The sequence below is a fragment of the Salmo salar genome, chromosome 01, assembly GCF_965601325.2.
Source record: "Salmo salar chromosome 01, fSalSal1, whole genome shotgun sequence".
Classification (NCBI taxonomy): Eukaryota; Metazoa; Chordata; class Actinopteri; order Salmoniformes; family Salmonidae; genus Salmo; species Salmo salar.
This window is the reverse complement of record NC_138291.1, coordinates 25,586,671-25,600,796: the sequence shown is the minus strand read 5'-3', so window position 1 is coordinate 25,600,796 and position 14,126 is coordinate 25,586,671. Positions and strand designations below refer to the sequence as shown.

At 43.2% G+C, this 14,126-nt stretch overlaps 1 protein-coding gene across 1 annotated transcript in view; it reads right to left on the bottom strand.

The window, feature by feature from the left end:
• The window catches only part of LOC106582172 (pleckstrin homology domain-containing family G member 3), a 64,425-nt gene that overhangs the window by 1,735 nt on the left and 48,564 nt on the right, over positions 1–14,126 (bottom strand). The window contains exons 12-17 of the mRNA XM_082956558.1: positions 10,980–11,013; positions 10,624–10,731; positions 10,337–10,369; positions 7,218–7,537; positions 2,390–2,500; positions 57–1,539 (exon numbers count right to left, since the gene is read on the bottom strand). Coding sequence (XP_082812684.1) covers positions 57–1,539; positions 2,390–2,500; positions 7,218–7,537; positions 10,337–10,369; positions 10,624–10,731; positions 10,980–11,013 — 2,089 coding nt within the window. The remainder of the gene's footprint in view (positions 1–56; positions 1,540–2,389; positions 2,501–7,217; positions 7,538–10,336; positions 10,370–10,623; positions 10,732–10,979; positions 11,014–14,126) is intronic.

Sequence of the window (14,126 nt, the reverse complement as noted above, 5' to 3'; positions counted from 1 at the left end):
GAGTATCAAATCATAATGGGTCAGCAAAACATTAAAACAGATCCCTGACAGCTTACCCCAGTCTCTCCTTTGGACCTTCTCCTCATAGACAGCTGGCAGGTTCTTAAGGGCAAGGTGGTTCTCAGCCTCCATGTTTCTCTGCCTCACCACGGGCCTGCTGTTCTTGATGCGCTGGCTGTACTGGCGGGCCAGTTGGAAAACCTTGTTCTTCGTCTTCTCCATATCCTGCAGAATCAGGTCCTCTTCCACCCCTGAACGCAGGCTGATGGTCCTGGGGAGGGGAGCTCTACTGACTGTGCCTCTCTCCCAGGACTTGGGAGTCTTATTCTGGCAGGACTCCTGCCCTGAGAAGGGGTCTGGGGAGGTTGTGATGGGTGATGGGGATTCCTCTGAGACAGCACCCATGTCTGACTCCTCCAGGATCCTCAGGGGCTCGATATACTCAGCTTCAGGGCTCTCGCTGCTGGTTCCCCCCTTCCGGGATAGATGTGATCTGGGATGGACAATGTCCTCTGTACCCTGGATACCATTGGGTTTCCCAAGGCTCCCATAAACCTCCTCCATCTCTATGTCTTGCCACACTTGGACCATGTCCAAGGATGGTCTGAAGAACTCATCCTCGTCTCCAACAGGAGCATCATTGACACTCTGGGACCTGGGCTTGACGTCTGCAGCTTTTTGTGGCTCCAGCACAGGGGTATTATTAGTCCTCTGCTCTTTTTCTAAGCCAGGAAGGTCGAACACTGACCAGGATGTGGGCCGGTTGTTCGGGGAGACCTTCCTGTGGCCTGGAACTGCTTGGTCCTGGGGTTTGCTGTTGAGCTGCCGGCTCAGGTGTCTGACCAGGCCTGCAGGAATATAGGACAGGCTCTCCCTGCGCTTGATGCTGAAGCTGGCATCCTGGTGCTCTGCATGCTCATAGTACCTCCTGATCTTGTGGATGAGTATCCGGTCCTGCTTGGAGAGAGTGGATCTGCGCTCCACCTCCATGAGGTGGTCTGGTCTAGGGGCAGGCGGTGAGGTGTTGCCTTTCAGGAGCAGTGGGTGCTCTGGGGTGGAGTTAACCAGGGTCTGGACCTCCTCCTCGAGCTCGGTGTTCAGACAGGGTGTGCTGCTGCTCTTGCTGCCCAGCTGAGGTGAGGGGCAGCCCAGGGAACACAGATCCTCTGAGACCACCAGGCTGCCGACAAAATGCTCAGTGATTACACTGCCCTGGTCCAACACAGAGGCAGGCAGGATGCGGCTGGTCTCAGTTCCCACCGCCGCACCAAACTCTGAACACTCTCCATTTGTCACTGATGAGTTCATCTCGTCCTGTTGGACAGAGCAGTCACTCTCCTCTTCCTCCCCTCCCGCTTCCTCTACTCCTCCCCCCCAGATACCCCTCTCAGGCTCCAGTGTCTGAGACGTCACAGGCTGTCTGGGAGGCAGGGTCGGCAAAGCATCAGGCTCTGTGTATAGGGGTGGGTTCGCCTCACTCTGTTCCATCACTACTACCGTAGGAGCACTGCTTTGAGGAGGCACCTCCTCCACATACACCTGGATAAGGAGGAAGGAAGATGAATATTAAAATCAGGATGGAATAAAGCAATATGGATATGATAAGCCAACAGGTAGTTATAAATCACCAGTCATTATCTGACATGAGCCAAGTCAAATGATCAGGTTAAATCTGCTACAGCAGCCATGATCTCTGATCCATGTCTGGTAGTGCATGTAGTCGAATATTCTGACAACATGACAGAGTCACAGTAGAATGTGTAATAAAACGATCAGAGCATTTTGATTCCATTTTTATCTTTATAGCCAATTCCTCACAATTGCCACCGGCCATTTCATACGCCTCTGCTGTAAAATGTAGCACTTTAAAAAAAACAGTATAACAGTTTTAATTTCACAGATTTGACCCCAGTGTGCAGTTATAACAGACTAATTTCCAGCTGCAGTCTGGCTGTGGCAGAGTGTGTGTGTGTTGGGGAATGCAGTGGGAGCTGCGGGTAAGAAATAAGAGAGGGATCAAAACAACTTGTTACACTCAGCTTGGAAGCAGACAGAGCACCCTGGATCTATCAAAATGTTCCCTGTCCATGAGAGATGACAGAGGGCAACAGCATGGCGGGGACATTCATTTACAGGGCATAAATACACAACCCCAAAGTTGTATTAGATCAGAAGCATTTTGGACCACCTACCAGTCTTCCCAAATTCCCATCCCCTCAAAAGATTTAAGACTTTTCTGTTAATATCCCCTGTATTTGAGATATACAGTTCGACAAAAGAAAACATTAATCTGTTCAGAATCTCTTGAAGCCTAGTCTCATGTGACAGATTTGGTTCTGGGTGCCAAGCTCACCTTAACTTTGACCCAGCCAGTCCAAACTCTTCATACCTGGTCAGTGAAGGTCTCCTCTGTAGCCAACTCGCTGATCTCCTGGGCTGATGTCTCCATCCTCTCCCCCATTGGTCCCTTCTTAACTAGAACCTCATGGTGTTCTTCATCCTGGGGTAGCAGAACACAACATGAAAGGGACTGCAGCATGCTCAGGGTGAACACTGGGTCTTAGATGGCCAAATCCATACAGCGGAGTATCACAAGACTTCTCTATCATCTGGTTCCAGACAGTCACAAGCTGGGCAGCACTGATTTGCATTTGGTTTTAAAGCATGTGTGACAATACATACATTATATAGACAGCTGACATTCATATTACAGGATGGTCAACATTCAAGCAATTTTAATGCCATTATAGCAATTAACCTTAATAAAGCTCCTCTAAAGTTTGGGGAAAAATCAAAAGGGAAACCTTTTAACTAACGAAGACCAAAGCACATATTATCCTGACTCCCTGATTTGACAGCCAAATTCACCTTTGAAGTCATACATCAGCTCTGTGGATCCACTGACTCAATGCAAATGCACCCATCAAATAAGCACTAGGCTAATTGCTAACTTGTTTCCTCTACAATGTTGATTTTCAAAGCAAATTGTGTCACATGCGCTGAATACAACAGATGTAGACCTTACCTTTTAATGCTTCCTTACAAGCCCTTAACCAACAATGTATACTGCTCAAAAAAATAAAGGGAACACTTAAACACCACATCCTAGATCTGAATGAAAGAAATAATCTTATTAAATACTTTTTTCTTTACATAGTTGAATGTGCTGACAACAGAAATCACAAAAATAATCAATGGAAATCCAATTTATCAACCCATGGAGGTCTGGATTTGGAGTCACACTCAAAATTAAAGTTGAAAACCACACTACAGGCTGATCCAACTTTGATGTAATGTCCTTAAAACAAGTCAAAATGAGGCTCAGTAGTGTGTGTTTGCCTCCACGTGCCTGTATGACCTCCCTACAACGCCTGGGCATGCTCCTGATGAGGTGGCGGATGGTCTCCTGAGGGATCTCCTCCCAGACCTGGACTAAAGCATCCGCCAACTCCTGGACAGTCTGTGGTGCAACGTGGCGTTGGTGGATGGAGCGAGACATGATGTCCCAGATGTGCTCAATTGGATTCAGGTCTGGGGAACGGGCGGGCCAGTCCATAGCGTCAATGCCTTCCTCTTGCAGGAACTGCTGACACACTCCAGTCACATGAGGTCTAGCATTGTCTTGCATTAGGAGGAACCCAGGGCCAACCGCACCAGCATATGGTCTCACAAGGGGTCTGAGGATCTCATCTCGGTACCTAACGGCAGTCAGGCTACCTCTGGCGAGCACATGGAGGGCTGTGCGGCCCCCCAAAGAAATGCCACCCCACACCATGACTGACCCACCGCCAAACTGGTCATGCTGGAGGATGTTGCAGGCAGCAGAACGTTCTCCACGGCGTCTCCAGACTGTCACATGTGCTCAGTGTGAACCTGCTTTCATCTGTGAAGAGCACAGGGCGCCAGTAGCGAATTTGCCAATCTTGGTGTTCTCTGGCAAATGCCAAACGTCCTGCACGGTGTTGGGCTGTAAGCACAACCCCCACCTGTGGACGTCGGGCCCTCATACCACCCTCATGGAGTCTGTTTCTGACCGTTTGAGCAGACACATGCACATTTGTGGCCTGCTGGAGGTAATTTTGCAGGGCTCTGGCAGTGCTTCTCCTGCTCCTCCTTGCACAAAGGCGGAGGTAGCGGTCCTGCTGCTGGGTTGTTGCCCTCCTACGGCCTCCTCCACGTCTCCTGGTAGCGCCTCCATGCTCTGGACACTACGCTGACAGACACAGCAAACCTTCTTGCCACAGCTCGCATTGATGTGCCATCCTGGATGAGCTGCACTACCTGAGCCACTTGTGTGGGTTGTAGACTCCGTCTCATGGTACCACTAAAGTGAAAGCACCGCCAGCATTCAAAAGTGACCAAAACATCAGCCAGGAAGCATAGGAACTGAGAAGTGGTCTGTGGTCCCTACCTGCAGAACCACTCCTTTATTGGGGGTGTCTTGCTAATTGCCTATAATTTCCACCTGTTGTCTATTCCATTTGCACAACAGCATGTGAAATTTATTGTCAATCAGTGTTGTTTCCTAAGTGGACAGTTTGATTTCACAGAAGTGTGATTGACTTGGAGTTACATTGTGTTGTTTAAGTGTTCCCTTTATTTTTTTGAGCAGTGTATATCAATGATGTATGTATAGATCAATGACGGCGCTCTTGCTGCGGGTGATTCTTTGATCCACCTCTACGCAGACGACACCATTCTGTACACATCTGGCCTTTCTTTGGACACTTAAACTTCCAAACGAGCTTCAACACCTTACAACACTCCTTTCTTGGCCTCCAACTGCTCTTAAATGCATGCTCTTCAACCGATCGCTGCCTGCACCCGCCTGCCCGACAAGCATTCCTACTCTGGACGGTTCGGACTAGGAATATGTGGACAACTGTAAATACCTAGGTGTCTGGCTAGACTGTAAACTCTCATTCCAGACTCATTAAGCATCTCCAATCCACAATTAAATCTAGAGTCGGCTTCCTATTTTGCAACAAAGCCTCCTTCACTCCTGCTGCCAAACATACCCTCGTAAAACTGACTATCCTGCCGATCCTTGACTTCGGCGACGTCATTTACAAAATAGCCTCCAACACTACTCCGCAAATTGGATGCCGTCTATCACAGTGCCACCCGTTTTGTCACCAAAGCCCCATATACTACCCACCACTGCAACCTGTAAGCTCTCGTTGGCTGGTCCTTGCTACATATTGATCGCCAAACCCACTGGCTCCAGGTCATCTACAAGTCTTTGCTAGGTAAAGCCCCGCCTTATCTCAGCTCACTGGTCACCATAGCAGCACCCACCTGTAGCACGCACTCCAGCAGGTATCACTCACTGGTCATCCCCAAAGCCAACACCTCCTTTGGCCGCCTTTCCTTCCACTTCTCTGCTGCCAATGACTGGAACGAATTGCAAAAATCACTGAAGTTGGAGACTTATATCTCCCTCACTAACTTTAAGCGTCAGCTGTCAGAGCAGCTTACTGATCACTGCAGCTGTACATAGCCCATCCAACCGCCTACCTACCTCATCCCCATATTTACTTTTCTGGTCTTTTGCACACCAGTATTTCTACTTGCACATCCTTATCTGCACATATATCACTCCAGTATAAATTGCTAAATTGTAATTACTTTGCCACTATGGCCTATTTATTGCCTTACCTCCTTACCACACACTGTATACAGATTTTTATATTGTGTTAATTGACTGTACGTTTGTTTATGTGTAACTGTTGTTTTTGTCACACTGCTTTGCTTTATCTTGGCCAGGTTGCAGTTGTAAATTAGAACTTGTTCTCAACTGGCCTACCTTTAAATAAAAGGTGAAATCTTTTTTTATTTTATGCAGTTAAGAAAATATACATTGCCTCGTTATTGTTATTTTACTGTGTTACTTTTTATTTCATTTAGTAAATATTTTAACCAACAACGCAGTTCAAGAAATAGTTACGGGCTTGTAAGTAAGCATTTCACGGTAAGTTCTACACCTGTTGTATTTGGCGCATGTGACAAATAGAATTTGATTTACTAAATAAACTAAAGTAAAAAAAGTGTCACAATAAAATAACTAAGCTAAATACAGGGGGTACCAGTACAGAGTTAATATGTACATGTAGGGGTGAAGTGACTATGGATAATAATTAATAATAATAATTAACAGATAATTAACAGCAAATAGCAGCAGGGTAAAAAAAAAAATGGCTTGGGGTTAGAAGCTGTTAAGGAGCCTTTTGGACCTAGACTTGGCGCTCCAGTACCGCTTGCCACGCGGTAGCAGAGAGAACAGTCTATGACTTGGGTGTTTGAAGGCTTTGACAATTTTTGGGGTCTGGAATGCCCCGCAACACACGAGAAAAGCATGGTAGTGTGCGTGTTAACCATTAGGGCTGGGAACTGCCAGAGACCTCACCATACAACATTATCACGATACAATACGTATTGAAATTCTCACGATTCTATATGTATTGCGATTCAAAACTGTGATATGATGTTCCAAACATATTGCTCACTATATGTCTGCTGCAGAGAGACAGAGCATGACAACATTTGGTTTGATCAGTCATGGAAATAAAAGTGCTGATAACATGTTGGCTCTATTAAAAAAAAGAGATGGAGAACAAGCTATAGGATGAAAAATACCAGAGTTTTGGCGCAGGTACAACCGACTAGCGCTAGCTAAGGCTACCTAGCAACAAAACAACAATTTAATTAAATCGATACTGAGTCAAGTATCAATATAATATCATCCAAAATTCTATTACGATGTAACTTGATTTTTCCCACCATCACTATTACCCATTCCATTCTAAAAAACTCAAATTCAAACAATAACAGATCTTTTAATAGTCACATTTTCCCCAACATTCAATGAAGTCACAAACATGATGATTTATAAATCTGATCTGTAGTGACCAGTCCATGATACTGATTGTTGTTACCATTCCTGGAAGGTTTAGTCCATGCAGTTATTATGTGAGTGTGAAAACCAGAAGCATTCCATGAGTATGGCAAATGGTAGCTGGGTTTTAGTGAATTGCATCAAGGCAGAGGTAAACAGAGAGGGAGATGGCTGATTGGCAAGCCAGTGAAATTGCAGAGGAAATAGGAAACCCATTGGTGGCAGTGAGCCTCACCGTTGTGAACCGAGCAGAAAGTAAAGCCCTGGCCCTATAGTACCAGCAGGAGATGGCTGCCAGCTTGGAGCTGGCAAAGTCGGCTACCTGGTTATCCTCCATCAGAATATCTGTGTTTATCTCCCCCTTCTTCTCCTTCTCCTCCTGCTGCTCAGTGCCCCCCTGGCAGGGTAAGGACCCTGGCTTAGGGTCCTCACTGGGACTCAGGCCGCAGGAGGGCATCTCCTCCGGGGCTCCCAGCACACCAGGCCTCTCAGCCTCACCTAGACTGGAGCCCAGCATACTGACACTAGCAGCTGACTGCAGGGAACGCCTGTCCCCCAGAAGAGCACCTTCTCTGTCTGCGTGCTGTAGCTTGAAGTCACAGAGAGTTGAGGTGTTATTGCAAGGCCAGCATAGAGATGTTCCTTTTTAATGTAATTGCAAGGTGTTGAAAAGAATGGCATCAATGTGACTGACAGCTTTAGCACGGCGTGAGATATGAAGGTACAACAATGTGATCATGCCAAGCCAGCATGCTGTGAGCCCCACATTGTGGACACATCACTAATCAACACAATCCTGAGACAGAAACCTCTGCCTTTATTAACCTGTTAGGGCTAGGGGGCAGCATTTGCACGTCTGGATAAAAAAAAATGTACCCGATTTAATCTGGTTACTAATCCTACCCAGTAACTAGAATATGCATATACTTATTATATATGGATAGAAAACACTAAAGTTTCTAAAACTGTTTGAATGGTGTCTGTGAGTATAACAGAACTCATTTGGCAGGCAAAACCCTGAGACAGATTCTGACAGGAAGTGGATATCTGATGTGTTGTATTACCTTTAAACCTATGCCATTGAAAAACACAGGGGCTGAGGAATATTTTGGCACTTCCTATTGCTTCCACTAGATGTCACCAGCCTTTACAAAGTGTTTTGAGTCTTCTGGAGGGAGATCTGACCGAACAAGAGCCATGGAACGATGATGTCCCATTAGACACATGGCGCGCGAGTTCATGTTGGGTACCCTCGTTCCAATACGTTATAAAAGAGTATGCATTCGTCCACCTTGAATATTATTCATGTTCTGGTTAAAAAAGGCCCTAATGATTTATGCTATACAACGTTTGACATGTTTGAACGAACGTAAATATATTTTTTCCCCTCGTTCATGACGAGAAGTCCGGCTGGCTTAGATCATGTGCTAACAAGACGGAGATTTTTGGACATAAATGATGAGCTTTTTTGAACAAAACTACATTCGTTATGGACCTGTGATACCTGGAAGTGACATCTGATGAAGAGAATCAAAGGTAATGGATTATTTACATAGTATTTTCGATTTTAGATCTCCCCAACATGACGTCTAGTCTGTATCGCAACGCGTATTTTTCTGGGCGCAGTGCTCAGATTATTGCAAAGTGTGATTTCCCAGTAAGGTTATTTTTAAATCTGGCAAGTTGATTGCGTTCAAGAGATGTAAATCTATAATTCTTTAAATGACAATATAATATTTTACCAATGTTTTCTAATTTTAATTATTTAATTTGTGACGCTGACTTGACTGCCGGTTATTGGAGGGAAACGATTTCCTCAACATCAATGCCATAGTAAAACGCTGTTTTTGGATATAAATATGAACTTGATAGAACTAAAAATGCATGCATTGTCTAACATAATGTCCTAGGAGTGTCATCTGATGGAGATTGTAAAAGGTTAGTGCATCATTTTAGCTGGTTTTATGGTTTTGGTGACCCTGTCTTTGACTTGACAAAACATTACACACAACTCTTGTAAATGTACTGTCCTAACATACTCTAAATTTATGCTTTCGCCGTAAAACCTTTTTGAAATCGTAAAACGTGGTTAGATTAAGGAGATGTTTATCTTTCAAATGGTGTAAAATAGTTGTATTTTTGAAAAATTTGAATTTTGACATTTATTTGGATTCAAATTTGCCGCTCTTGAAATGCACCTGCTGTTGATGGAGTGCACCACGGGTGGCACGCTAGCGTCCCACCTAGCCCATAGAGGTTAACACAATATGGTTCAGCCCAATAAGCTTAGAGTAGCAATTCCTCTATTGGGGTTCATTTCTCTCAGCAAGGTTTTTTCTGCATTTCCTTTCAGAGTCAGTGTCAAACCTGTGAGAACAACATCTCACTGGACCACATTGAACGGAGTCAACCGATTTCCCTTTCCTGCACAGAGGAGAAAAAAACATGGCAGGGAAAAATGTACTTTCATCATTGGGAAGCTTACCTTCAGAATGGCTGCAAGTCAGGAGAAGATAATGAAGAGGAGAAAATATGAGAATGTCAACAATGCTGCCACAACAAGAATGTAGAGTTATATCATACTGTAAACGCACTAATAATATCTGAAAACTGGCAAGTTAATTGGATAAACTGAATGAGAAGTGCCTCCTTTCAGAGACGCAATTAACAAGGACAGTCCTCTCTGAGGAAGATGAAGAACAAGAAAATCACAACGTCATTAGGTTTGTAGCTAAATTGATTTGAGAGGGCGTAAAGACGCCAGAGAGACAAGACAGAGGTACTTCGTTTATCCCTTTGTTGCTCTATATTTAAATCAGCAGAGATAACGAGGCTGACTGCACAGTCATGGCAGACTGACTGGGGAAGACACATGGAGAATTTCCTCCAAAACCCATTAGTCTTTAATAGAACCTAACCACACTTATTTATTTTCTAACTTATTGCTGCTGTTCATATAACCATAACCACCTCCATCTCCCCTTCCATTCTCTCCCATCACTGCGGGTCAATTAGAAGGCATGAGAGCAGCGCGAGCCACAGATCTAAAGCCAGGACTGAATTTGACTATTGAAAAGAGCTTGAGCATGACAAAGCTTTCAGTAATATGGCCCATAATTAACATCATTATGGGTGATCTAGGGCAGAGGGGGGTGTTGGGTTGAGAGAGGAGTAGGGGTCTGGCCTTTTGATCTGGCTGTCCAGGGGTCCAACTATGGCAGAATGACAGCATGGGGTGAATACTGAGACTGAGTATGGGCGACAGGGAACCTGAATCACAGCAGCAGTGGCTCCAGGGTTATGAGCCAGGCCAGCCTGTTAATCTGGTCTCAATCTTCATTTAACATACAAATCTTATCATGATAATGAATAGCCTCTAACAGGGACCTCTTTAACAAGATCGCAATGATAAGTAAATTAGTGGCATCCCTGTTGCCTTACCTTTGGTTGTCCTTACGATCTGTTTCCCTGGTTCTAAAATGTAAAAAAGACAGTTGAAGCATAGTGAATATATTTGTGGCAAACATACAGTATTCTCATGGACTGATATCACAAGCAATGAGCTTTTGAGACGCAACCAAAAACCAAGGAGTCTCGTTAAAAATAGCTTCAGACTGTAGAACTGTGGGGTAAGTGGAACCAATTGAGCCTGAAGAGATGGCTTTGGTGTTGTTTTCCATAAAACAACATTGGTTTTACTATGTGCAGGGGGGAGGGAACTAACTCACCTGATGTCCTGCGTCCGGGTCTCTCCTCTGCGGAAAAGTCTTCAGCCCGGCAGGATCCAGCCTTCTTCAGCCTCTCTGGGCTGTAGCGGTACTTCCCAGACCCTGGGTCTGCACACAGCACAGCAAGCAACACCATCACTCAGTCACTACCGCTCGCTCACTCAAAACCAGGTCAGTGAATTAAAGAAATCGTTCTCTACTCTTCAAATGGGGACGCAACAGTTAATAATTGTTCCAAATTTCCAGTGAAGTGATCCTCTTGCACTCAATGACACCTTTTCTGTTGCTTTGTGAACAGCCACGTTTAGTGCCTTTACCTTTTGTTCATATTAACCATATTTATCTGGAATACTCACAGAGAGAATCCATTTCGAGGATGGCCTCTTTTACCTAGAAGACAGAAATCAAAAGAAAACGGTAGAGTAATTTTTATTAGACTTCAAATTTACAAATGCAGCATTGATACGTTTATTTAATTTTTTTAAACAAAGAACAGCCACCCTTCCTATAAGGTGCATAGGCCTACATGTAAACAACGAACATCAGCATGTCATAAAGGAGATTAAATGGAGATGCACACAAAAAACATTTATTTTATGCAGAAGTGTGTTAACAGACATAGTATTTGTCATAATATAAATGTATAATAAAAAATGTAGGAATAAAAAATAAGAGATAACAGTAGTAGATAATTTAATGAGAATAATTTATTTGGGTAATCTTAGTCAAATTAGAAGGAATAGTATATAGCGCCATAGATGCAGTCTTGGTCAACATCTTAAAACTGTATGGGAGTCAAGTCAAAGGTTAAAGCTAAATGTAATTGTTTATATTTAAGCGTGGTAACTTGTTCATTCAGTAGGAAGGGTAGCGAAATCTTCAAAGAATGAAATAAAGGGTTGTCAAAGGGACAATTTATCTGTATATCCTCTTAAGGTGAATTTGATATTTCCTAATTTAATAAAAAATATATCTTAGAGCCATACAGCTAGGGAGGAAGGGGCAGTGGATTTCCAATTCAGCAGAATCCTGCCACGAGCCAGAAGAGTTGTGAATGGAATAATATGAGCGCTTAGACAATATACGAGGGGGGTCTTCTACAGTTCCAAAAATAGCAACATAGGGAGATGGTTGACGTTGAATAGCTAAGATACAGTGACAAGATTTCAAAAGACGGAAGTCCAGAAAGCTTATCCATTTGGAGAAAGACCAGGACGCGTGTTAGGTTTGCAGGAGACTGAGCACAGCATTCACATTTGTCCTCTATAGATCAGGGTATATGTCTGCTAGTCTGGACTTGCTCATAAAGAACTCGAAGGAGCACCTTGAACTGGATGAGTCCGAGTCAAGCACAGGAAGAAGACGAGTTTACCCTTTTTAATAGCGCCAGTTTAAGTTCTATATTCATCTCATGTTCCCACTTCTCCATAGTTCTGTTAAGGGTGGTGTTGCCGAAGCACATAACATACGAGTAAAATGTATGAGGTTAACCCCTTCTGGCTAGATTTAACATTTTAAGCAGTTTGTCTCATGGCAATGCCTCCGGCAGGTTGGGGAAGATCCTTCAACGTCAACTCTGATTGATCTTATTTTAACGAATATGACAGATAAATATGTTTCTACTGGCGTCTTCGTCCAAGAGATTAGTGATCATTGCCCAGTTGTGTTAGAGATGTGAGAATACAAAAATCTAAGCCTCGCGCCATTACAAAGAGGAACGTCAGTCAACACAATCTTTATTCTAGTGACCTTGATTGTATTTCAGCTATCCCTGAACCTGATTTAGCTTTGCAGATGTTTTCAATACCCTTGTGAATAATCATGCTCCCTTCAAAAAAATTAAGGGTTAAAAAGGTAGATTCAATGCCTAGTACAGGCCGGAATTATCAAAAGTCATTCATAAAAGGGATGATGCTTGGGTCAAGGCCAGAAACAGGCTTAGGCCCGTCAGACAAGCTTTTAAGCAACTGAGGAATCATTGTGTAAAATCTAAAAGGCTAAATCTGATTATTACAAAACTGCTCTTTCAGATTGTAATGGGAACCCGGCTAAATTCTGGAAAACTGCCTCCTCTCTGCCACAACAAATTCATTCATACACTGGCCTCATTACAGAGGAAAATAATGCTGTAATTGATGCATTTCAATCAGCGGGCTCTCTTTGTAAATAGGCATCTAGATGCCTCTTTACAATGATATTGGGCTGGATACTGATAGGGAAAACTTGCTAAATGATCAGAGAAATGATGCTAGCAATAGACAAGAAATCTACTGAAGCCAGCAATTGGATTCTGGTCTGCTTAAGTGTGCAGCACCCATCATTGTTGGCTTAAAAAAAAAGAAGTCATTATTTAACATTGTTTTCAGGAAATATTCCAAAAGTATGGAAATCACCTCGTGCCGCCATGCCATAAGGGCGGGGATCGTAGTAATTATATATTATAATAATAAAATAATTATCGCCTTATTTCAAGGCTTCCTTGTCTAGCTAACATTCTTAAATATTTGGTAAATGCCCAACTTTGCAAAAAAAAAAATCTGAGAAATGTACATTACACCTTTGTTTACAAGGCCCTACTTCATAAACAACTGTTGAAGTATAGACACCCGAGTTGCCTAACCCAGTCACAGGATTGGTTAACTCAAGGTTTCTAGGGTCTCCACAGAGCTAGGTAAATCTGCTTTTAAATTTAATGCACTGTATTGCTGGAACAAAATTCAAAATCCATTTTATCTTCTGGTGCCGTTTGTGCAATTTAAAGTATTGATTGGGGACTTATTTGCAGAGGAATCCAACTGTTTTTCTGGTTGATTTGTGATGTTTTTTGTGCTTACCATGATTATAAAAGTACACAAATTATTTAAAAATAGTATTATACAGGGCACATTTGGAAAGGAGACCTACGTCTCAATGTCTTCTGTCAAAATAACGGTTAAGTAAATACAAAATAAATTAAAGTATAAGTAATATAGAAGCTTTTATAAGTGGAAGGGAACCATTTTCTAAGGAATCACTAAACACCTGCAAAAAAGTAGCCAGTTTATCAGATAATGTTTGGTAAAATTCTGGGGTAGCCGTCAGGTCCCGGAGCTTTGCTACTCTGCATTTACCAAAATTATTCTCGTAATTCTTGCAATGTTTTGCGTCAGATGAGCTGATTGTAGGGGCATTTCAGTTTGCCAAGGAGTCCATTTTAGAGGCAGTGAGTTGGGGATTCAGACGTGTAAAGAGATGAATAGAATGACAAAGGTTTTGTTGATATCGGAAGGGTTCGACAACAAAGTACCATGGGCATCTTCAATATGTGGAATGAAACGAGAAGCTGCATTGCATTTTATCTGATGGGCTAATAGTCGACTGTCTTTGTCACCATACTCATAGAAATAACCTTTGGACTGTAACAGATTTTCAGCTTTGGATGTAGCCAAATGATCAAATTGTGCCTGAAGATCATTGCTTTTTGTATAGCTCAGGATCTGGGTTCATAGCATATTGGTGATCTA